Genomic DNA, 24,765 nt, shown 5'->3' with positions numbered 1-24,765 from the left:
ACATCTTTTTCAGGTGCGAGGAGAAAGATTTTAAAACAACAATTTTGTTTTTTGTTAAAACACACAGTGGCTCGCGTGCGGAACGAACTTGCTGAGCAAGTGGCGAATGCGGGTAGAGTTACAGCTTTGAAAAGACATTTGGATAAGTACATGAATGAGGAATGTTTGGACAGCTATGGGCCAAACACAGGCAGGTGGGATTGTGGTTGGCATGGACAGGTTGGATGGAAGGGTCTGTTTCCATGCTGTATGATTCTGACTCTGACGTCTTCGCGTCCTGGTTGTGGGGACAGAGTCCTTGAAAGCACATTCAGATTTTCGGGGGAGGCTACTGCACATGTCCTAATCATTAAAGAGGAGAGGGGATGTCCCAGAGGTCTGTGAGTGTTTTCAGGAGAGTCCTTGTCATTGATTAATTAATTACTTGCTGTATGGGCTTGGGGAAGGGGCTGCTGTGGAGCTGTGCAGGTTCTTTGGTCATTCCAATATTGAGAAGGGAATTCCCTGAATTGTCTCAGTATTAAAAAAAAGTCAACTTTTAATTTCTGAAGATGGGGGTCATTGTTAACTCTGATTTCTCTTCACAGATGCTGCCTGACCTGCTGAGCTTTTCCAGTAATTTCTGTGTTTGTTTGAGGAAATCTCTGACCGGTTCAACACACGAACTACGGTCAAAGAGAGCACGCAGCACAAGAACCAGCCGCCTGCCTCAACTAGTCTGCACTGGTGTCTGCCTTCCTCACCAGGCCCCCCACCCACCCTCACATCAGCAGAAGATCTTCTCAGCCCTTTCTCACTACTCTGCTCATCCTTAGATACTGCGACACCGTTCACATCAACCGTGGACTGTGGGAGCGAGTTCCAGATTCTCACTGGTCTCCAGGGACGGCAGTTTCTCCTGTGACACGTCAAAACCAACTGGCAACACTGGAGTGGAATGGCCAGTCCCAGCACTGACCACATGCCTTCTGTCGGAAAGATTTCAGGACACCTTCTTGCTCCAGAAAACCAAAGCCAGGACCTTGGCTTGTGAACACGAGGGGTTCAGTAACACAGAATGGAAGGGGTGCGGGCAGTCTGTCTTGAACAACACCAGACCATTTCGCCTCTCACGCCTGCTGCACCAATCAATAAAGAGACGGTGGTTAGCACTGCTGTCTCACAGCACTCGAGACCCGGGTTCAATTCCCGACTCAGGCGACTGACTGTGTGGAGTTTGCACGTTCTCCCCGTGTCTGCGTGGGTTTCCTCCGGGTGCTCCCGTTTCCTCCCACAGTCACAAAGATGTGCGGGTCAGGTGAATTGGCCATGCTAAATTGCCCGTAGTGTTAGGTAAGGGGTAAATGTAGGGGTATGGGTGGGTTGCACTTCGGTGGGGCGGTGTGGACTTGTTGGGCCGAAGGGCCTGTTTCCACACTGTAAGTAATCTAATCTAATCTAATAAGACCACAGCTTGCTTGAGCGAAGTTCAGCCAACCTCTGTGTTGACAGCTTTTCCATTCCGCTCTTCCTGAAAAGAGTCCCCAATGCTTACTCTGTCGATTTGAATTAACAATTTTTTTCATCCCGTGCCACCTTTAATGTTTCATCTATCTGCACCATCAGGTCTCTCTATTATTCTCAATGCTCCTATTAATAGTGTCACAAACCCTGTCTGCTTCACTTGCTGCTCGTGGGATGGAGGCATTACTGGCTGGGCCAGCATTTATTGCCCATCCCTGAGAGGGCAGTTAAGAGACAGCCACGTTGCTGTGGGTCTGGAGTCACATGTAGGCCAGACCAAGGAAGGACAGCAGATTTCCTTCCCTGAAGGACACGAGTGAACGAGATGGGTTCTTCTGATAATTGATACCAGACTGTCAACTCCAGATTTTCAGTGAATCTCAATTCCATGATGGAGGGATTCGGACCCAGATCCCCAGAATACTACCCGAGTCTCTGGATTAAGAGTCCAGTGCTAATATAACTGGGCCATCATCTCCCCGAGGATCTGGGTACACATACTCCCTGGGTCCTTTTGCTCCTACACCCCTTCTGAATTGTACCTCCTATTTTATAAAGATGAGCTAGTGTGACACACACACACACACACACACACACACACACACACACACACACACACACACACACCCTGTAAATAAGCAGAAGAGCTAAAGACGCACAGGAAAATGCAACACCTCGTTCGGTAACACGGAACAAGTTTTGATTCTGTTAATAAAGCAGGGAGCAGTAAAGTTCACTTCGCAGTGATCAAGGTGAAGTAAACAATAAGTGATCTGACTTACCTCCAAGTGGGAGAGGAAAGGATTTCCGATTCCACCGAACACCATGGGCCCTTCCCACATGCTGGGGTTCGGTCGAGGGGGTGCCTGTGAGCAAGATGTAGGAGTCAGTGAGAGAGTTTTAAACAGGTAGGGATCAGACAACAAGTATCTCGAAGACACCAGCCTGAGGTGTCGGGAGCTGGCGCTGTAGGGGACAGGCTGGGCTGGACTCACCTGCAGCGGAGGGTTAGATGGCACTGCCCTCATGATGGCTGGGTCCTCCAGGTCACTGTCAATGACCAGCTTGCTGATGCTCTCCGCCAAGTTGCTCTCCTTCAACAGGTCATCTGGGTCCCCTGTCGGTTCAGCCAGGCCATCATGCTGCTCCTCCCAGTCTTCTGCCAAGCCAAAATTCAAGAGAGAGTCAGACGGAGTTTGGCTCTCTTTCCCAGGCAATGACGTCGTTCAGCAGCGATCCAAACACGCGCGCAAACCTCCCAATTCACCACAGACCCTCCGCCCATAGACAGTCACCCGTAACACACAGCCACTGTACTGACAGTCAGAGATCTCCTCGATTGTGATGTCGAGTTGATTTTCTGAAACATAACTTTTATACAACATACCCAAGGGCTTATTCCAAGTCAATTCAAATGGGGCACTGCATGATGAACAACAGCGGTCAGCATTTCTACACTGAGCACACTTCAGTGCTTCAATATAATTACATTACACTTAATAACAAGCATACTTCCCCAAGAGGGTTTGAGAGCTAAGGGGCAACTTAAGATGAAAAACCTTACATGTTAGCTTTTCCATACTGTGCCGTGACCATTTAGAGCTCAGCGAAATGGTTTAGATTGGATTACTTACAGTATGGAAACAGGCCCTTCGGCCCAACAAGTCCACACCGACCCGCCGAAGCGCAACCCACCCATACCCCTACATTTACCCCTTACCTAACACTACGGGCAATTTAGCATGGCCAATTCACCTAACCCGCACATCTTTGGACTGTGGGAGGAAACTGGAGCACCCGGAGGAAACCCACGCAGACACGGGGAGAACGTGCAAACTCCACACAGACAGTTGCCTGAGTCGGGAATTGAACCCAGGTCTCTGGCGCTGTGAGGCAGCAGTGCTAACCACTGTGCCACTGTGCCGCCCTCAAGACCTGGTCATTGCAATGCGCCTGTCTGGCAACACTCTGATGTGGGGAAACTTGGAGAAAAAGCAGACAACGCACAAGCTTCCAGCTGGTGAATTTGTGCGGACCACTGAGTTGGTGGTCCTCCAGCAGCAGCAGCTCAGCATCCCTGAAAACAGCCTCACAGCACAGAGTTCTGACATGCAACTACTGTTCAAGCTGTCACAATGGGACCAGCAGCCAGACCCCAGTGAGCGTCAGATGGACAAGGCAGACAAGAATGGAATATCTGCCAATGAATGCTGAGGGGGCATTTGAACAAACCTCCCAGGCCATGACTTACCGACCGCACCAGGCCCGAACGTGTCGTCATTGAACTGGTCGATATCGTGGTCTTCCTCTTGGAGAGCTTCTTCATCTTCCTCGATCGGGCTGTCATCGAGGGACTGAAAGGACAAGACGCACATCATTAATTGGCCAGGCCAGGCTTGGAAATGCCCTCAGGAAGTGGCAAGACTGGGCCTGCATCCCCGAGGGTTTGGAAAAATAAGAGGTGGGTCCAACAAAGCACGGAGGCGAAGTTGCAGATGGGACATTCCCCTGGCAGAAAGCGGGGTCTAGAAGCAGGGCACAGAGTCTCAGAAAAAGTGGCAAGCTGTTTAGCACTGACACGACTTGGAAGGTCCTTAGTAAATAAATACCTGACGATGTTTTGAAAACAGGCCACACTACCAGAAGAGGAAATGCTCAAGGTTAGCAAAGGTTACAAAGAGATCTTGATCAATCGGGTCAATGGGGTGAAGAGTGACAGAGGGAGCTTAACTTGATTAAAAACAAGGTGCTGCATTTTGGTAAAACTAACGAGGGCAGGACTTATACAATTAAAAGTCGGGCCTTGGGTTGCGTCACAGAACCAATAGACCTCAGGCTTTAAGTACATAATTCTTTGAAGTTTGTGACACAGATAAATAAGATGGTTAAGGCGGCATTTCGCACACTTGCCTTCATTGCTCAGACCTTGGCACATAGGAGTTGCACAGGACATCGGTGAGGTCTCTTCTGGAGTACTGTGTCCAGTTATAGAGTCATAGAGATGTACAGCATGGAAATAAACCCTTCGGTCCAACCCGTCCATGCCGAACAGATATCCCAACCCAATCCAGTCCCATCTGCCAGCACCCGGCCCATATCCCTCCAAACCCTTCCTATTCATGTCCCCATCCAGATGCCTCTTAAATGTTGCAATTGTACCAGCCTCCACCACATCCTCTGGCAGCTCATTCCATACATGTACCACCCTCGGCATGAAAAAGTTGCCCCTTAGGTCTCTTGTATATCTTTCCCCTCTCACCCTAAACCTATGCCCTCTGGACTCCCTGACCCCAGGGAAAAGACTTTGTCTATTTACCCTATCCATGCCCCTCATGATTTTGTAAACCTCCATAAGGTCGCCCCTCAGCCTCCGACGCTCCGGGAAAACAGCCCCAGCCTGTTCAGCCTCTCCCTGTAGCTCAGATCCTCCAACCCTGGCAACATCCTTGTAGATCTTTTCTGAACCCTTTCAAATTTCACAACATCTTTCCGATAGGAAGGAGACCAGAATTACATGCAATATTCAAACAGTGGCCTAACCGACGTCCTGTACAACTGCAACATGACCTCCCCACTCCTGTACTCAATACTCTGACCAATAAAGGAAAGCATATTAAGCTGAGGAGGTTTCAGATGAGATTTACCAGAACGTTGCTGGGAACAGAGGGTTAGAATTATAAGGATAGGCTGAGAGTATTTCCTTTTCTACTAGAGCATAGGAGGTTGAGCTTATAGAGGTTTATAAAATCATGATGGGCACAGCTAAGGTGAATAGTAAAGGTCTTCTTCCCGAGGGGACATATATTTAAGGTTTGAGGAGAAAGATTTAAAATGGACCTGAGTGACAACTTTTTCACACATAGGATGGTTCATCCCCAAGTACAGTTACAATATTTAATGGACACTGGATAGGTACATGAATAGCAAACATTTAGAGACATGTGGGCCAAACACAGGCAAGTGGGACGAGTTCAGTTTAAGAAACAGGGTCAACATGGACAAGTTGTACTAAAATGCCTGTTTCCGCACTGTATGACTGGAAGTGGATGGTGAATCTTGAAGTCCTCTTGGGTAGAGAATTTCAGGGTCATCGAGACACGGAGATATATCGCACGGAAACAGACCCTTCGGTTCAACTTGTCCACACCAACCAGATGTGCGAAACTAATCTAGTCCCATTTGCCAGCATGTTCTTTTCAAGTTTCACAAAATCCTGTCTACGGGAGGGAGGCCAGAATCACATGCAGTCCTCCAAAAGTGGCCAAACTAACATTCGGTAGAACCATTATAGGACATCTTTCTAAGCCCATCCAGATGCCTTTTAAATGTTATAATCATGCCAGCCTCCTCCACGTCCTCTGGCAACTCATTCTATACACACACCACGCTCTGTGTGAAAATGTTGCTCCGGAGGTCCCTTTCACATCTTTCCCCTTGCACCTTAAACCTCTGCAACCCTATAGTTTTGTACTCCCCTACCCTAGGGAAAAGATCTCGGTTATTCACCCCTCATGATTTTACAAACCCCCGTAAGGTCACCTCTCAGCCTCCAATGCTCCAGGCAAAACAGCGCCAGCCTATTTAATCTCTCCCTATAGCTCAAACCCTCCCAATCCGGGCAACATTCTTGGAAATCTTTTCTGAACCCTTTCAAGTTTCACAAAATCGTGTCTACGGGAGGGAGGCCAGAATCACATGCAGTATTCCAAAAGTGGCCAAACTAACATTTGGTAGAACCATTATAGGACCCACCAACTCCCCTACTCAATGCATTGACCAATAAAGGAAAGCACACAAAACACCTTCTTAACTATCCTGTCTGTCTGCAACTCCACTTTTAACGAACTATAAACGTGCATTCTAAGGTCTCCTTATTCAGCAACACTCCCGAGGACCTCACCATTCAGTGTAAAAGTCCTGCTCTGACTTGCCTTTCCAAAAGGCAGCAACTCCCGTTGATCTAAATTAAAATCCTCAGCTCATTGGCCTATCTGATCAGGGTCCTGTTGTACCTGAGGTAACATTCTTCGCTGTCCATGACACCTCCAGTTTTGGCGTCATCTGCAAAATTTACTAACTGCATCTCCTAACCATTTATACAAATGACGAAAAGCAGTGGACCCAGCACGGGGCCTTGCCGCACCCCACTGGTCACAAGCCTCCAGTCTGAAAAGCAAACCTTCACCATCACCCTGCATCAGCTACCTTCGAGCCAGTACTGTATCCAAGTGGCTGGCTCTCCCTGCATTCTGTGTGATCCAACCTTGTTGACCCGTCTACCACCAGGACTTAGAGGCTCGTTGAAAATATTCAAAAGAGAGACCGAGGAATGCCCAGATGTTAAGGGAAGATAGTGCAGGAAAATGGTATTGAGGTGATCAAACAGCAAAGCAACATCGATGGGCCAAACTGCCTTCCCTGCCTCTACTTAGGTGGTTTCTACTTACTGACTTCTGGTAAACATAGCACACAGAGTTCCTGTACACTGTTGTCATCTTCATTTCACACTGTGCACAGTTCTGGTCTCCACACCATACAAGACCACTGTGCAGACTGCACATTTCAATATTTCTCAGAGTCAGCAGGCAGAGTGCATATCATTCTGGGAGTTATTGTGTGCAATTCCTGTTTCTATATTACATCAGAAAGGGCACAGGTAGGGGTAAACAGACAAGTTATTTTCCCTGGGGTGGGGACGTCCAGAACGAGAGGGCATAGGTTTAGGGTGAGAGAGTAAAGATTTAAAAGGGCGGCTTTTTTCCCCACACACGGTGGTGCATGCATGGAATGAGCTACCAGAGGATGTGGTACAGGCTGGTTGCAACACTGAAAAGGCATCTAGATGGGTGTATGAAGGGAAAGGGTTTGCAGGGATATGGGCTGGGTGCTGGAAGGTGGGGCTAGATTAGGTTGGGATATCTGGTCAGCATGGACGAGTTGGACTGGAGGCTGTTTCCATGCTGGACATCTCTACGACTCGATGACTCATGGGACCACTGTACACCTTCTAAACTTGAAAGATGTCAATGCCAAATCACTTGGAGGGGAACTGGCAGGTGTTGTTTCTATGTGTTCAGAATGAATTAGAATTAATTTTTTTTTGGTCTGGTATACTCAAGTCGATTTACTCGTTCTTCTCCTTCTGGACAGTTTGGCAAGTCCTGCCTGAAAGTTCTGACAAATTTCTGCAGTCCATCTTGCAGATAGCATGCACCGCAGTTGTTGGGCATGAGTCATGGAGAGAGTCAACATTTCTGGACGTGGTGCCAAACAAAACAAGCTGCTCTGTCATGGATGGTGTCCTGAATGTACGCAGCATTCAGAACAAGCACAAGAACAGGTTAGTGGGTATGATCTTACAGCCATTGCAGAGACATGTTGACAAGGAACTGAAAGCTGGGAAATAAACATTCAGAGCGATATGACATTTCGAAAGGACAGACAGGAAGCAAGAAATGATGGGCAGCATTGTTAGCACAGGAGGGAATAAGCATTACAGCAAGAAATTATTAATGATCAGAAGATACACACCTGATATAGGGGGAAAATAAGAAATAAAAAGGGGAAGATGACTCCAGTAGCAGTCGCACACAGGTGGCCAAACAGCTGCGGTAACAAAAGCAGTATATTCATCACTGGTATTTTTAATCTTAATGCTGATTGGGATGGTCAGATTGGCAGAGATAGCCACGAGGAAGAATTCAGACTGTGTTGTTTTGGACAGTTTCCATGAACAGTAATAATAATAATAAAAGAACTGCAGGAGATAGAGATCTGAAAAACAAAGACACCAAGTGCTTACACTCCAGCCTTCACATCCAAAGCACCACAAGCCACCATTACCACCACCTCTGGCAGCAATCCGTTATGGACCCAGGACACCCTGGTCCACTCCTCCTCTGCTGTCAACAACCCAGCACCTTCCCACGAAACCGCAGAATGTCCAATGTTTACCCGCTCACCCCCTTCCTTCTTCATTATCTAAGGACCTAGACACACCATCCAGGGAGAGCAGCAATTCACTTGCACTTCATTCAATCCAATCTGCTGTGTTCGGTGCTCATAGTGAGGTCTCCTCTCTGCCTCTGCTCGACTTTTCTAACTTACGGTATTACACACCCTGTTCTGCTTCTGAGATATTTCTTCGTTGGAATTTATGATCTTGGTAATTGTTCAACATAGTAACCATCACACTCGTTGAATCAAGAGACGCAGATCACCGGCGATGTCAAAATGCCACTGATCACCAATGGTTCTTCCTGTTATCAGCTTGGATATCTGTGAAGGACGACCTCTAATTCTATCCCTCTCGCTCATGTTCTGGGCACTGTTTACAATTCGCTGCACTGGCCAAAAGCAACTGTTAATCGATATCTCGCGGCATCGTAGTATTTCAGGGAACTGAAGGCGAGCTCATACAGCCAATTTTCAGAAGCCGTTTGATAAGATGCCAAACAGATCCAATGCTAACGATTGCACAATGTTCAGCACCATTCACACCTCCTCAGATATTGACGCAGTCCAGGTTCAAATGCAACAAGATCTGGACAGTACTCACATTCGTACTGACATATGCCAATAACGTTTATACCACACAACTGCCAAGTAAAGACCATCTCTAATAAGAGACAATGCAACCACTACTCCGTGAACATTCAATGCAATTATCATCACTGAAACTCCCAATGTCAACATCCTTAGGGTCACCATTGACCAGAAACTTAACTGGACCTGCCAGATAAGTACAGAGCTGGTCAGAGACCAGGAACATACTCCAGTGAGGAACTCACCTCCACCCTGGATGGGTGCATACCAGAGGGTTTAATTTCTGAATACAAGTTGGACATTTAAGACAGCTGTAAAGGAATTTCATCTCTTAGAAGGGAGTGCATCTGTGGAATTCTTCACTGCAGAGAGCTGATATAGCTGGGTCGCTTCAAAACTGAAATGGACGGATTTTTAAACTGGAGGGCAATCAAAGGGTATGGAGAAAAGGCATGAACGTGAAGTTGAGGATTAGCAGATTAACCTTGATCCAACTTAACGGCAAAGCAGACTCTGTGGGCAGAATGGCCTACTTTGCTCTTACGTCATACGGTTTTAAGCTTCTGGAGGTTTGTTGGAGCTGTATCCACCCAGGCAAGTGGGGAGTATTCAGCACACTCCCAGTTTGTGCCTTGGAGATGGTGGACAGGCTGTGGCCAGTCAGGAGGATGAGTTGCTCGCTGCAAGATTGACAGCATTTGACCTGCTCTTGTAACAACAGTGTTCTATGATGAAGCCAACTCAGTTGCTGGTCACTGTTGACCCCCAGCACGTTGGCTGAAGGATTCAGTAATGGTCATGTCATTGAATGGCGGGGATGGTTGGTGTGGTTAGATTGTCTCGTACTGGAGATGTCTGTGACATGAATGTTACTTCCCACTTGTCAGTCACTGGCCTTGATCTCCCCAAAAGCCTTGTCCACCATCTGTAATGCACACGCCACAAGTATGATGGAGAACTCTCGAGATGACCGGATGAGTGCAGCCCCAACACTATTCAAGGAAGTCCACAGCACCCTGGGCAAAGATGCCTGCTTGTTTGGCACTCCATCTACCACATTCAACGTAAAACACTGGCAGCAGTGCATAACACCTACGTTAACTGACCAGGGCCACTCTGACCCGTGACCTGAACCACTTCTACCCCTGCTCCATCAAAAAGAGTCACGCACCGTACTGGCTTGGAACTACTTTGTGATGTTTTTCCACTGGGGCTGGTTCAAAATCCTAAAACCCCTTTCCGAAGAGACCCACAATTGTCACTATGTCCCTGCTTCGAAACAGCAGGTCACCACCAACCTCAGCATGGTCAATTACACGGGCACCATTTCCATATGCACCGTTGGCGCTGTGACTTGGTGGGCAATGAATGTTGGTTCAGCCAGTGAAACATACCCATCCTGGGTACAGATCAAAGAAACCTTGTTGATCAGTTAATAGCAAAACGATTCTCACCTAGAGTGAGATGAAGAGATACCAGCAACACTGGTCACCAAATCTGGGTCTACAAGATGGATTTCAAAGTCTGAAAATTCAGATTCAGAGAAGAAATTCGAGAGCTCAGAGCCCAGGCGGCTGGAGGAACAACGACCAACAACTGCAAGATTAAAATCCACAAAATTCCAGCTGGCTGGCACGTTGGATTAGTGGTTAGCAGTGTTGCCTCACAGCACCGAGAACCCGGGTTCGATTCCAACCTCGGATGAATGTCTGTGTGGAGTTTGCACATTTTCCCCTGTGTCGGCATGGATTTCCTCCAGGTCTCCTTCCACGCTCCAAAGATGTGCAGATTCGGGTGGACTGGCCATGACAAGTTGCCCCTTCGTGTCTAGGGATGTGCATGCTCAGCGGGTTAGCCACAGAAACTGAGGGGCTACAAGGGATAAGGCAGGGGGTGGGAAACTCTTGAGAGGGTCAGCGTGGACTCAATGGGCTGAGTAGCCTGCCTCCACACAGTAGCGATTCTAGATACTGCTTTGCCACAAAATAAGGATGCCTCTCTGCCTTGAAATTAATACAACTCTGACATTGTAAATATGTATTGCAGAAATACCTTCTCAAAATGGGCCAGCGTCTCAGTTGATCATCCCTATTTTAAGCAAGCTGGATTACGTGGGGATTGATTATTTATGCCTGACAACACTTGAGACTCTTTGGAGTTAGATCACAATGGAAGGCAGGCTGGTTCTTGTAAGATTGTACTTGAACAACTGTCCCAGCCCAATCTGTGCCAAAAGAAACTAAACTCCTTGTTAATAATAGATATCAAACCATAGAGAAGACCCCATTTCACTCAATCCCTGCCTTCCTGCACATGAGTGAATGACAAAAGATTCTGACTTTGCCCATGTTGCTGGCTTCTTGGAAAGTACACTTTATTCCCAACAAAGATTTCTCACAGCAGAAGACTCTCCCCGATCGCTGCCTCTCCCTTTGTGTCTCTTGAGCTGCCTTCAATTTCCCCTCTCCATCTCTCACCCATCTCTCTTTCTTCATCTCCATTACTATCACGCCTCACAATCTTCCTGCCTCAGGCGACTGACTGTGTGGAGTTTGCACATTCTCCCCGTGGCTGCATGGGTTTCCTCCGGGTGCTCCGGTTTCCTCCCACAATCCAAAAATATGCAGGTTAGGTGAACTGGCCATGCTAAATTGCCCATAGTGTTAAGGGCAGGGGTAAATATAGGGGAATGGGTTGCGCTTCGGCGGGTCGGTGTGGACTTGTTGGGCCGATGGACCTATTTCCACACTAAGTAATCTAATCTAATCTCATGACTCACCTATCCACAGCTCATCTCCATCTTTTGCTTCACAATGCCTCATCCCATGTCTACCTGGTCACCTTCTCATTCTCTGTCTATCTTTCTCGCACTCGACTGCACACGCAGGCTTGCCCTCCGAGTCTGCTGCTCTTTCTCAACATTCTCCGTTCTTCATCACCAGCCTCCCCCACTCATGTGTATTACAAACATGCACTTTACCTTAATCATCATCATCATGCTCCCGCCCTCTGAAGTAGACCAGCCAGACAGCTCTCCAGGGGAAATCATTTACAGGAGTTCAACCTGACATATTCACTTTTGACCTTCAGGGATTTTATTTTAACAGTCTGTGTTAATTTGAGGAATTTGTTATCTAAGCTCACATTCCCAGGACAGGGTCAGATACACAGTAAATCAAACAAAGCTCAAAGACAGTCAAGTCTGAAAGCTCCAAACTAGAGGGAGATAGTGGCTTCGCGATTATGTCACTGGAGCAGATATCCAGACGCCCAGACAAATGTACCGGTGACAAGGGTTCAAATCCCATCAATGCACCTGACAGAACTTTACGAAGCAAATTAATAAATCTGGAATTAACAGCTAGTCTCAGAATCGGAAACCAACAGCAGTTGTTACAGAAACCAATTTGATTCACCTTACTTGGTCTGATTAATGAGTGACAGGCTTACTTGTGTGTTCACTGAATTGAAATGGTCAAGTTAGTCTTTGAAAAGAGCATCAAATGTTCACCCATGAAGAAAGAAACCCACCTATCCACCCCCACCCATTTTTCAAGTATGTAGTTACAGAAGTTCTGGTCTCCCCCCAATAGGAAAGGTGCGGTTAAACTCGAATGGGTTCACAACAGATTAACAAGTATGTTGCCAGGGTTTTGTTTTTGGGAGGGAGGGGGTGTTGAGCTACAGGGAGAGGCTAAGTAGGATGGAGCTGCTTTCCCTGGAGCATCAGAGACTGAGGAGTGACCTTGTAGAGGTTTATAAAATCATATGGGGCATGGATAGGGTGAAGAGACGGCCATCTTTTCTCCAAAGTCGGGGAGTACAAAACTAGAGCGCAGAGATTTAAGGTGAGACGGGAAAGATTTCAAAGGGACCTAAAGGGGAATGTGTTCACGTTGAGGATGGGACTGTGTTTGGAATGAGCTGCCAGAGGTGATGGTGGAGACTGGTACAATTACAACATGTCTCTGCCGAGAAAATTATTTGCCCCTGTGTTTCTCTTCACTCTACCTGACGAAGCAGCAGCACTCTGAAAGCCTGTGATTTCAAATGAACTTGTTAGACTATAACCTGGCATTGTGTACCTTCTCACATTTAAAAGGTATCTGGATGGGTATGTGAAAATAAAGGTCTTAGAGGGACATGGGTCAAATGCTGGCAAATCAGACGAGATTAATTTAGGATATCTGGTCAGCATGGACGAGTTGGACGAAAGGTCTGTTTCGGTGCTGTCTATCTCTGTGTCTATTTCCAGTATGTTCTGTCGAGAACAAAATTAGGCCTTGGCGTTTTCAGTTTCCCCTGAGAGCACGTGTTTGTTTATTCCATGCTATCAATTCCCTTTTTGTTTTGCTCCTAGCTGATGGCAACACTGAACAGGTCAGATTCCAGAATTAAATCTGGCTTGGGTGAACTAAGTTTTAGATTTTGATTTCTTCACCATGAGTTCAACCACTGAATTTATACAAATGCAATGTACATGCAAACACATACACGTACAGTTGTGCATGTACTTTGAAGGATAAAACACACGTTTTATTACATAGAAGTCAGAAGACAACTTGGAACTATCTTTTTGCAAAGATCAGAAAAAAAGTTCAACACTATATCCTCACAAAATTCTTCATAGATACACAGTGAAGTAAAACTAATACTTGATTCCTTATTTTTTTTTAATCAACGGAAAAGGCTACAAGCTATCAGTGAATTACTGCATTCACCAGCTTCAGTCACTCCAGCTGAGAAGTGTAAGATGAGAACTAGGGCTTTTTCCAAACCTATCCACTTGTACTGCTGAAGTAGCTCTGACCTTCTTTTCCAATTCTGAAGACCTAGAGACTGCCAATATCAAAATTTCTCGACGCAAAATGCATCTTTTCTCTCTGAACTGGACATGCTGACATTCTCTGTCAATCTGTCTCCTTTTGGGTCATAAATCTTCCAAGTCAGTGAATACTTCTAGTTCAGCAATCATCTCACCATGTAGCGTATTGCTTGTCTTGTGAGTTTACTCAAAGCAGATGATGATCTATTGGCAAAAAGATGGTTTTGGACCATTTGATAAAGTCACCTTCACTATACCAAAAACCAAAAACTCACTGACCTCTATTTTATAACCAATAATACAATATATTATAATTCTTTGCCACACTTCATTATTTGAAAATACTTCAGATTCAAGATTCAGTGCAAAGATAAAAGTCTAATCTCTGCAAAAGACAGTTATGCAGCAGGCCATTCAGCCCCTCAAGTCAAGATACTTCCCACAGATCTATCCAATTAATTCCAGGCTTCAACTGTAGCCCCACTGATTTATTTCCTTCAAACGACTATCCAACTTCCCTTGGAAGTGCTTGTTTATTGTCACCTCATAAATAAAACACATGCAGACACTACCTTTGCCACAAAACCCCATAGATTGTGCAGAGCGGTGTTGAACAGACAGAACTATGTGCTACAAATGTGTGTCAGCACAGTGCTGTAACATCAATAACACAAACTCCATACTCCGATACCTCATACATGTTTAACAGAAAGCTAACAGTGTGCCTTGAATATTTTACTTACACCTGAACACAAATTTTTGACACTTCCGTGCATGGAGCTGAAAATCTTCTTGAATCTCTGAAGGGAGAGGGGAGGGAAGTTGGGGATTGGGGGAATGGGGGGGGGGGGGGGGGGGGAAGGAACGGGAATGCGATATGAATGCAGCTTGAGAAATAAATGCTTCAAAACATAGTAGCTGACTTGTATTCATCATGTCCCACACTACGGTGAACTGGCATTGAGATGTGACGTAATACACACTGAGTACAACAAACTAGCAAACAGTTCTTGGAGTTAGCTGAGAGGGATCATTTGACCTCATTGAACTTCTCAGCATAAAGGTGACACTTTTGCCAACTGCAGCGCTCCTCAGAAATGACCCTCAAATAGTGCACGCCAGTACATCAGCACAGGCCCCCTGACAGTGCGATGTTCCCCCAGCAAAGACCCTCCCACAGTACTGACCCTCTGACAGTGTGGCAGTCCATGAGCACTAACCTCTCAACACAGAACATAGAAAAATACAGCGCAGTACAGGCCCTCGATGTTGCGCCGACCGAAGCCTACCTAACCTACACTGGCCCAATAACCTCCATATGCTTATCCAATGCCCGCTTAAATGACCATAAAGAGGGAGAGTCCACCACTGCTACTGGCAGGGCATTCCATGAACTCACAACCCGCTGAGTAAAGAATCTACCCCTAACATCTGTCCTATACCAACCTCCCCTTCATTTAAAGCTGTGTCCCCTAGTAACAGCTGACTCCATTAGCGGAAAAAGGTTCTCACTGTCAACCCTATCTAAACCCCTAATCATCTTATACACCTCTATCAAATCTCCCCTAAACCTTCTTTTCTCCAATGAGAACAGCCCCAAGTGCCTCAGCCTTTCCTCATATGATCTTCCTACCATGCCAGGCAACATCCTGGTAAACCTCCTCTGCACCTGTTCCAGTGCCTCCACATCCTTCCTATAGTACGGCGACCAAAACTGCACACAATACTCCAGATGAGGCCGCACCAGAGTCTTAGACAACTGCAACATGACCTCAGGACTCCGGAACTCAATTCCTCTACCAATAAAGCCCAGTACACTATATGCCTTCCCACTCTTGATCTGTTAAGATAGCATGGCTCCCTCAGTCGTGTTCACTGAATTGGGACCAATGGGCTATGTGGTGGGGTGGAGAAACTGGGACGTCATAGTTTGAGTTGAGGATGAAGATGGCGGTCCAAGTGAGTCTCCAAAACCTGGGAATGGGGAGGTGCAGGAAGTGGATATTCACAACTGTCAGTGTGTGTGTATTTTTTTGGGGCCACAATTCCCACCGTTTGGTGGGGTTTCACACTTCCCAGGGTTAGATTGGAAGGTTGGATGGGGGAGCGGAGGGAAGGGTGCAAGAGTCACAGTCTTTGGAGAGACAGGGTGGGATTACAATACCAAGAGATTTGAGGAGAATGACCGTGTCTGAGGACGGAGTAGTGCTCTCAGCTTGTAGTAGTTGGGTAGAGGTCATGGCTCTTGGGTGTAGAGAAAGTCACAGGCAGGGCACAAAGTTCACAGATCAGTGGGGGGGCGGGGGAAGAGATGAGGTAGGAAGGCACAGATTTTGGATGAAATCGTGCTCCATCCACTGTTAACATCCAAACGGTGCGGACGACACCGCACATTTTGACGGGTGGACAGGGAAGGATCACAGTGTTTAGGTTGAGGAGTCACAGATATGGGGGAGGTTGTTGTGTGTGTGTGGGGGGGGGGGGGGGGGGGGGTAGAAATTACAACCCGGAGGGATCTGGAAGGGGAGATGGCAATGTTCGGTCAGAGTCAGTGTCTGGGATTGGGCCACAGCATCTAGACGGAGGTCAGCACCTGGGGGGAGAGGTCACAGCACTTCGGGGGGGTGGGGCGGGTTAGTGGGGGGGGGTGGGGTAGGCAAGTCACAGCCCCTTGGGGAGAGGGTAGAGCGTCAGCCCCTGGGGTGGGGATCACATTCTCTTCCAGCCCAGCCTCACTGACCTCCTCTCCTCATGGGGGGGGGGGGGGGGGGTTCTCAGGCCGATCCCTGAACCCCCACCTCTCCTTCCCCCTCCCCCTCCCCCACTCCCCTCCCCCACGCAGTGAGGGGAGACCCTGGGAGTTAGGCCGCGGCCTTCAGCCCGGGCCTCGGCCCCTCAATTCCCCCCCCCCCCCACAGACGCACACGGTGGGGGAGGGAAATCAAGCGGCCGTTTGGCCTCTCTCCACACTCCCCGCCGCGCTCGGCTCACCTGCCGGTCCGACAGCGCGAACATGTCCCGGGACATGGCTCCGACTCTCGCCGCCCCGCCGCTAACTCACCCCGACCGCCGCCATTGGCCGCGCCTGCGCGCACTGGCAGCGCCGAGCATGCGCGGTCACGCCCCCCTCCGACGGGGGCTGGGGAAGGCGGCGGCCGTGCGCGTGCGCAAGAGATCTGTGGCTGCGGGGAAGGGGGTGGGGTGGGAGAGACTGAGCGGCGCGCGTGCGCAATCTCTCCCGATCGCGCCTGCCCTTCCCCCGCCCGTGAAGTAGCGGAGCCGCGCCCACCGTTCGGGGAGCATGCGCAAGGAGGCTGCCCGGCTGCGGCATGAGAGGTACTGAGCATGCGCGCGAATTGGAGGGACGACCGTGAGTGAGGGGGGGCGGGGCTGGGCTGACGGAGGAGAGACACAGGAGATCACGTGCTCCAGAGCCCAGATGGATGGAGGTAGGGATGGAGCACTGGGAATGGTTTGTTTTAAGGATGCCATGCAGTCACGATTTGGAGATGCCGGTGTTGGACTGGGGTGTGCAAAGTTAAAAAAAATCACACAACACTTGAAAGGGTTCAGAAAAGATTTACAAGGATGTTGCCAGGGTTGGAGGATCTGAGCTACAGGGAGAGGCTGAACAGGCTGGGGCTGTTTTCCCTGGAGCGTCGGAGGCTGAGGGGTGACCTTATAGAGGTTTACAAAATCATGAGGGCCATGGATAGGATGAATAGACAAAGTCTTTTCCCTGGGGTCAGGGAGTCCAGAAGTAGAGGGGCAAAGGTTTAGGGCTAGAGGGGAAAGATATAAAGGAGATCTAAGGGGCAACGTTTTCACCCAGAGGGTGGTACATGTATGGAATGAGCTGCCAGAGGATGTGGTGGAGGCTGGTACAATTACAACATTTAAGAGGCATTTGGATGGGTATATGAATAGGAAGGGTTTGGAGGTAAATGGGCTGGTTCCTGGCAGGTGGGACTAGATTAGGTTGGGATATCTGGTCGGCATGGACAGGTTGGGCCCAAGGGTCTGTTTCCATGCTGTACATCTCTATGACCAGGTTATAGTCCAACAGGTTTAATTGGAAGCACTAGCTTTTGGAGCGCTGCTGATGAAGCGCCTGAAGAAGGAGCATCACTCCAAAAGCTAGTGCTTCCAATTCAACCTGTTGGATATAACCTGGTGTTGTGTGATTTTTAGCCATGCAGTCAGGTTTTCTTTGGAGTCAGTTCGCAGAAAGCTCACCAGGATATAGAATTAGAATTAGAATGTCCTTTATTGCCACATACCCTCACGGACAGGAGCACAGTGAAAAGTTTGCAAACAGGAGGCTGGAAGAACACAACAAGCCGGGCGGACCATATGACATAGGTACATAAATTAGGCCAGGAGAAAGTGAGGACTTTCGAAATTATGAAATCAATGCAATATTCTCTACTTACCAGTGAGTATTAGTGAGGGAGATGGTTAGGGGTGGGGGGTGGATAGTGCAATTGGTAGCGCGTCAGTTCTTTTAATCTGAGGGTGCAGGGTTCTAGTCCCTTTTCGGGCGCTGCCTTTAAGAATGGAGTTCTCAGTCCTGTATCTAAACAATCAATTCATGATACGAGAAAACCAGATTTGTTTCAAGACTGAAACAAAACACGTCGCCCAGAAGCAGCAGACTGGCTGATTTCAAACTCATTCTGCTGCTCATCCACGTAACATTCCCACAGGTAAATGTTTCAATTCCTTACACTGTTGAAGTGTAGTTTTTCCACTTGCACTATGGGGAGTGTATGGATATGACTGTGTTACAGAAACGCATTGGACAGAGTAGATAAAAGCCGAAAGAATTGTGGATGCTAGCAATCAGAAACAACATCAGAAATTGCTGGAAAAGCTGAGTATCTATGGTAGCATCTGTGGACAGAAATCAGCGTTACCCGTTTGGGTCGAGTGACTCTTTCTGCAGACTCTGAGCGAGATTTATTCGCAATTCCCCAGTTGTGAAACTTGAAAGAGTTCAGAAACCATTTCCAAGGCTGTTGCCAGGTTGGAGGACTTGAGCTATAGAGAGGGGGCTGACTAGGCTGGGACTGTTTTCTCTGGGGGTTGCAGGCTAGTGGGTGACCACTGAGAAGTTTATAACATCTTGAGGGGCATGGATCGGATACATAGACAAAGTGTTTTCCCTGGAGAGTGCGAGTCCAGAACGAGAGGGCATAAATTGAGGGTGAGAGGGGATAATGTTACAAGGGATCTCAGGTGATTTTTTTTTACAAGCAGAGGGTGGTGCATGTGTGCGATGAGCGGCTAGAGGGAGTGGTGCAGGCTGCTACAATGACAACATTGAAAAGGCATTTGGATGCGTGCAAAGGTTTTAAAAGAGTATGGGCCAGCGGCCTAACTGAGCTTTGGATATCTGGCTTGTATGGACCGAAGGGTATGGGTGTATTTCTATGATGTAAAGCTCTATAACTGCGTGGTGCGCTCGGGCCTCCACGTTAAATATCAACCTTTGGATTCATGGTTCACGTTGGAATGGTAACATGCAAGCAATCATGACTTCCCAACTCATCTCAGTCCAGAAGCACAAACCCACGGCCTTCTGCCTGTAAAGCCGACAAGATAACCACTACACCATGGAACCTACAAGCCCTAATAGTGACCCGTGACTGTATTTGACCTGATTTGGAACCGGACGGTTTCGGAGCACCGCCCCTTCTTCAGTTCTCTCGCTCTCCTTCCTGTGCGTTCAAATAAATCTATATTCTGGCGTGGTGTGATTTTTGACTCTGTCCCGCCCAGTCCAACAGCGGCGCTTACACGACACATAGTTTCCTTGACATATTCTGCTTGCAGCCATTTGGAAGATGGATTTGGTTTTTCTCAGCACCGAGAACCTCACTGGGCTAGAAACACGAATCGTGTTTTCTCTCGACAGTTGCTGTCAGAGCTGTTGATTTTCACGAACAATTTGCGTCCCTCTGGCTGTGAATGCGTTTGGAAGGCTTCAGCTGGAAGTGATGGATTTATTTGTTGACTTCAGGAAGCAACCCGAAGAAGACGATGAGAGAGTGTGGAGTTGATGCAGGATTGGAGGTGGGTTAGTGCTGGTGAAATGCGTTTGTGAACGCATCGTGGGAATTGGGGGAAGCAGTGAGAACATGCAACATGCATGACTCTATGACTACGCACTAAAGGCCCTTCGGCCCTCATTGTGGGAATAGGGGGAAGCAGTGAGCACATGCAACATGCATGACTCTATGACTACGCACTAAAGGCCCTTCGGCCCTCATTGTGGGAATAGGGGGAAGCAGTGAGCACATGCAACATGCATGACTCTATGACTACGCACTAAAGGCCCTTCGGCCCTCATTGTGGGAATAGGGGGAAGCAGTGAGCACATGCAACATGCATGACTCTATGACTGCGCACTAAAGGCCCTTCGGCCCTCAATGTTGTGCCGACCCGTGGAGCTAATATGAAGCCCATCTAATCCTACACTATTCTGTTTTCATCCATCTGTCTATCCAACGACCATTTAAATGCCTTAAAGTTGGCTGTTGCAGGCAGTGCGTTCCACGCCCCTACTACTCTGTGTAAACAAAACTACCCCTGACAACTCTCCTATATCTATCACCCCTCAATTTAAAGCTTCTTGTGCTCAGCATCACCATCAGAGGTGTCACTGTCCACTCTACCTAACCCTCTGATTTTCTTATATGTCTCAATTAAGTCACCTCTCATCCTTCTTCGCTCTAAGTTTCACAGTCTTTCCTCATAACACCTTCCCGCCATATCAGGCAACATTTTTAGTAAATCTCCCCTGAACCCTCTCCAAAGTTTCCAGATCGTCCCTGTAATGCGGTGACCAGAACTGTACGCAATACTCCAAGTTTTGTACAGCTGCACATTAACTTGTGGCTCCGAAACTCAATCCCCTCTACCAACAAAACCTCACAAACCTTACATCTTCTTAACAACCCTATCAACCTGGGTGGCAACTTTCAGGGATCTATGTGCATGGACACTGAGATCTCTTTGCTCATCTCCACTTCCAAGAATCTTACCATTAGTCCAGTACTCTGTATTCCTGTAGCACCTTCCAAAGTGAATCAGCTCACATTCATCCGCATTAAATTCCACTTGCGCCCTCTCAGGCCAGCTTTTGCAGCTTATCTATGTCCCTCTGTAACCTGCAACGTCCTTCAGCGCTATCCACAACTCCACCAAATTTACTAACCCGTCCTCCAACACCCTTACCACGGTCATTTATAAAAATGGAAAGCAGCAGGTGGACACAAAACAGACCCTTGGGGTGCACCACGAGTAACTGAACTCCAGGATGAACACTTCCCATCCACCAGCCCACCAGTCGGTCTTCTTTGAGCTAGCCAGTTTCTGATCCAAACCCCGAAATCACCCTCAACCCTGTGACTCCCGATTTTGTGCACTAGCCTATAGGAAGGAACCTTGCCAAACTGAAATCATTACACATCAACCGCAAGTAATCATGATTTGTCAACTCACTTCAGTCGAAGTGCAAGAAATTGCGATGGCTCCACTGGGGCTCGAACCCAGGACCTTCTGCGTGTAAAGCAGACGTGATAACCACTACACTATGGAACCTACAAAGGAGCTGTTAAATCTGTGAATCACAGGTACCTGTGTTTGACTTGATTTGGGACCAGACAATTTCGGAGGACCGAGCTGAGAATGTGTTGCTGGTTAAAGCACAGCAGGTCAGGCAGCATCCAAGGAGCAGGAAATTCGATGTTTCGGGCATAAGCCGTTCATCAGGAATGAGGAGAGGGTGTCCAACAGGCTAAGATAAAAGATAGGGGGGAGGGACTTGGGGGAGGGGCGATGGAGATGTGATAGGTGGAAGGAGGTCAAGGTGAGGGTGATAGGCCGGAGTAGGGTGGGGGCGGAGAGGTCAGGAAGAAGATTGCAGGTTAGTCCAGCAGGCTAAGATAAAAGGTAGGGAGGAGGGACTTGGGGGAGATGCCTGTGGGTTCACCTAAACCTGTTGGACACAAACCCGGTGTGGTGTGATGTTTGACTTTGTCCAGCCCAGTCCAACAGCGCCGCTTACACGTCATGTGTTTGGCTTGACACATTCTGCTTGCAGCCCATTGGAAAGATGGAGTTTCTCTCTCTCAGCACTGAGACTCACTGGTTAATATCTCACATTAACCGTGCTCTCTGTCGACACTTGCTGTTGATTTCCACGAGCAATTTCTGTCCTTGTTGCTGCGAATGCATTTGGAAGGCTTGAGCTGGAATTTATTTCTTTGGGTATCAGGAGACAGTCTGAAAGCCACCCGCCGAAAAAGATGAGGGAGTGTGGAACTGGTGCAGGATCGGAGATGCGTTGGTGCCGGTGAAATGCGATTGTTTCTATGCAATTTTGTCTTTGAGACTTTAAAAAGATCAGATTCGACCATGTGATGACTGTTTCGACACAAGACTCCTGTTTAAAAGCAACGCCCGAACAGGGACTTGAACCCTGGACCCTCAGATTAAAAGTCTGATGCTCTACCGACTGAGCTATCCGGGCTCTGCATTTGACTGCAATTGCAGTGACACACACTGGTGAACAGAGATCAGTGCATTGATCTAGTTTCGGCTTGGTGAGTTGTTTGAACACTTATTGCAGATAGATTAGATTAGATCCTTTCTCATTTCCCCTCTTCCCACAGTGCGTTCACAATCCCATTACATCGGCAACAATACTCATTGTGGGAATATGGGGAAGCGATGAGAAAGACAATGTGTGCCGCAAACTCAGACAGAAAATCCGAAATCAATGCAATATTCTCTACTAACCAGTGAGTGTACGCATTCAGGGCCTCTTTACCTTCGTCCGGAATACATCTGACTTTTAACCAGAGGCTCCAGGGTTGAAGTCCGTGTTCGGGCACTGCCTTAAAATCGGATTGCTCAGTCCTGTCTCTAAACAATCAATCTGTGACGTGAGAAAACCTGATTTTTTATTCCCCCAAGACTGTGTTCACCAATGAGTATCACTTCTCCAGCCTGAATATCTCATTGGGGAGAGTGTTGGGCTTCTGATCTGAGCGTCCCGCGTCCAAGAATCCGTTGGAATGCTGCTTTTGAGTCCCACTGCCTCCAAAGCAATCAATCTTTGGAGTCTGAGAAATGAAAATTGCTCAGTCAACAACAGACTGGACTTTTGTTAATATGTTAGATAAAAACAATGATTGCAGATGCTGGAAACCAGACTCGGGATTAGAGGTGCTGGAAAAGCACAGCAGTTCAGGCAGCATCCGAGGAGCAGGAAAATCGACCTTTCGGGCAGAAGCCCTTCATCAGGAATACCTTGTAGAGAGAGAGAGAGAGGAAGAAAACTTCTTCAAGGCAGGCATCCTTGCAAGAGGATCCGCAAGAAGGGCTTTTCCCCGAAACGTCGGTTTGACTGCTGCCTGAACTGCCGCGCTTTTCCAGCACCTCCAATCCAGAATCTGGTTCATATGATCCAAAGCCTTCTGGAGGATTTAATTTTCAGTGTTGAAGTGCAGTTTGTGCCCTCGAACGGTGGGAAGTGGGTGGAAACGGCTGAGTGACAGAAGCATATTGGACAGAGTAGATGAATTCCGAAAGAAGGGTGGTCGCTGGCAATCAGAAACAAAACCAGAAATTTGCTGGAAAGGTTCAGCATGCCTGGGAGCATCTGTGGAGAGAGACATTACAGTTATCCTTTCAGCTTGAGCAACTCTTCTTTGACGAGTTTGACAGTTAAGGCTCACACACCGCCAGGTTACAGTCCAACAGGTTTATTTGGAAGCACTAGCTTTCGAAATTTTGCTCCTTCATCAGGGAGCTTTGTCCAGCCCAGTCCAAGAGCAGCGCTTATGCTTTGCTTGAGACGTTTTGTTGCAGCCATTTGGAAAATAGAGTTTTTTTTAAAATCGAGAGCAGCGAGTTGCAATTTGTGACCAGTGACGAATTCTCACTGGGCTGGAAACATCAACCGTGTTTTCTCTGGACAGTTGCTGCCAGAGCTGTTAATTTTCACCAGCAATTTGTGTCCTTGTTGTTGTGAATACTTTTGGAAGGCTTGAACTGGAAGTGATTTTAGGAAGCAACTTGCAAGTCAACCGCAGAGAAAGAAAAAGATGAGGGAGTGTGGAACTGGGCCAGGGTCGGAGATGTGTTGTTGCCGATGTAATGGGATTGTGAACGCACTGTGGGAATAGGGGAAATGAGAAAGGATAAGTGTTCAAACAACTCACCAAGCCGAAACTAGATCAATGCACTGATCTCTGTTCACCAGTGTGTGTCACTACAATGGCAGTGAATGCAGAGCCCGGATAGCTCAGTCGGTAGAGCATCAGACTTTTAATCTGAGGGTCCAGGGTTCAAGTCCCTGTTTGGGCGTTGCTTTTAAACAGGAGTCTTGTGTCGAAACAGTCATCACATGGTCGAATCTGATCTTTTTAAAGTCTCAAAGACAAAATTGCGTAGAAACAGCAGGCTATTTAAATTCGAACGTGTTCTTCGCACCGTCCACGCAACTCTGCCACAGGTCAAACAGTTTTAATTCCTTACCGTAGCATTTATTTGGGAGAGTTGAAGTGTTACTTTTGCGCTTGAACTGTGGGGAGTGTGTGGAAATCGCTGTGTTAAAACACACTGGGATAGAGTAGATAAACACCGAAAGAAGGGCGGATGGTGGCAATCAGAAACAAAACCAGAAATCGCTGGAAAAATGAGCAGCTGCGGTAGCATCTGTGGAGGGAAATCAGAGGGACTCTTTCTCAAGAGTTTCAGCGAGATTTCTTCGTAATTTCGTTTCTTGTTTCCGAACAGCTTTGGCAAATCGAATTAAGGAGAATCCGAATGGTTTTTGCAAATATATTAAGGACAAGAGGGTAACTAGGGAGAGAATAGGG

The 24,765-nt window shown here is 47.7% G+C and overlaps 1 protein-coding gene and 3 non-coding genes across 7 annotated transcripts in view; 1 reads left to right on the top strand and 3 right to left on the bottom strand.

Moving 5' to 3' along the window:
• patl1 (PAT1 homolog 1, processing body mRNA decay factor) overlaps positions 1 to 16,954 on the bottom strand; it is a 54,171-nt gene extending 37,217 nt beyond the window's left edge. For 3 of the 4 annotated variants that reach the window (XM_060853414.1, XM_060853415.1, XM_060853417.1), the window contains exons 1-4: positions 16,865 to 16,954; positions 3,755 to 3,857; positions 2,499 to 2,662; positions 2,286 to 2,369 (exon numbers count right to left, since the gene is read on the bottom strand). In XM_060853414.1, the coding sequence (XP_060709397.1) occupies positions 2,286 to 2,369; positions 2,499 to 2,662; positions 3,755 to 3,857; positions 16,865 to 16,900 (387 nt within the window). In that variant the 5' untranslated portion in view covers positions 16,901 to 16,954. The remainder of the gene's footprint in view (positions 1 to 2,285; positions 2,370 to 2,498; positions 2,663 to 3,754; positions 3,858 to 16,864) is intronic. The other variant, XM_060853416.1, reaches the window with a different exon arrangement.
• Positions 16,955 to 21,405: 4,451 nt separating this feature from the next.
• Positions 21,406 to 21,478, bottom strand: trnav-uac (transfer RNA valine (anticodon UAC)). Its single transcript has one exon. It is a non-coding gene; the product is annotated as a tRNA-Val (tRNA).
• Positions 21,479 to 22,336: 858 nt separating this feature from the next.
• Positions 22,337 to 22,409, bottom strand: trnak-uuu (transfer RNA lysine (anticodon UUU)). Its single transcript has one exon. It is a non-coding gene; the product is annotated as a tRNA-Lys (tRNA).
• Positions 22,410 to 24,177: 1,768 nt separating this feature from the next.
• On the top strand, positions 24,178 to 24,250 carry trnak-uuu (transfer RNA lysine (anticodon UUU)). Its single transcript has one exon. It is a non-coding gene; the product is annotated as a tRNA-Lys (tRNA).
• The last annotated feature ends 515 nt before the right edge of the window (positions 24,251 to 24,765 follow it).

The sequence above is a fragment of the Hemiscyllium ocellatum genome, chromosome 40 (assembly GCF_020745735.1).
Source record: "Hemiscyllium ocellatum isolate sHemOce1 chromosome 40, sHemOce1.pat.X.cur, whole genome shotgun sequence".
Taxonomy (NCBI): Eukaryota; Metazoa; Chordata; class Chondrichthyes; order Orectolobiformes; family Hemiscylliidae; genus Hemiscyllium; species Hemiscyllium ocellatum.
This window is presented reverse-complemented; position numbering and strand designations above follow the sequence as displayed.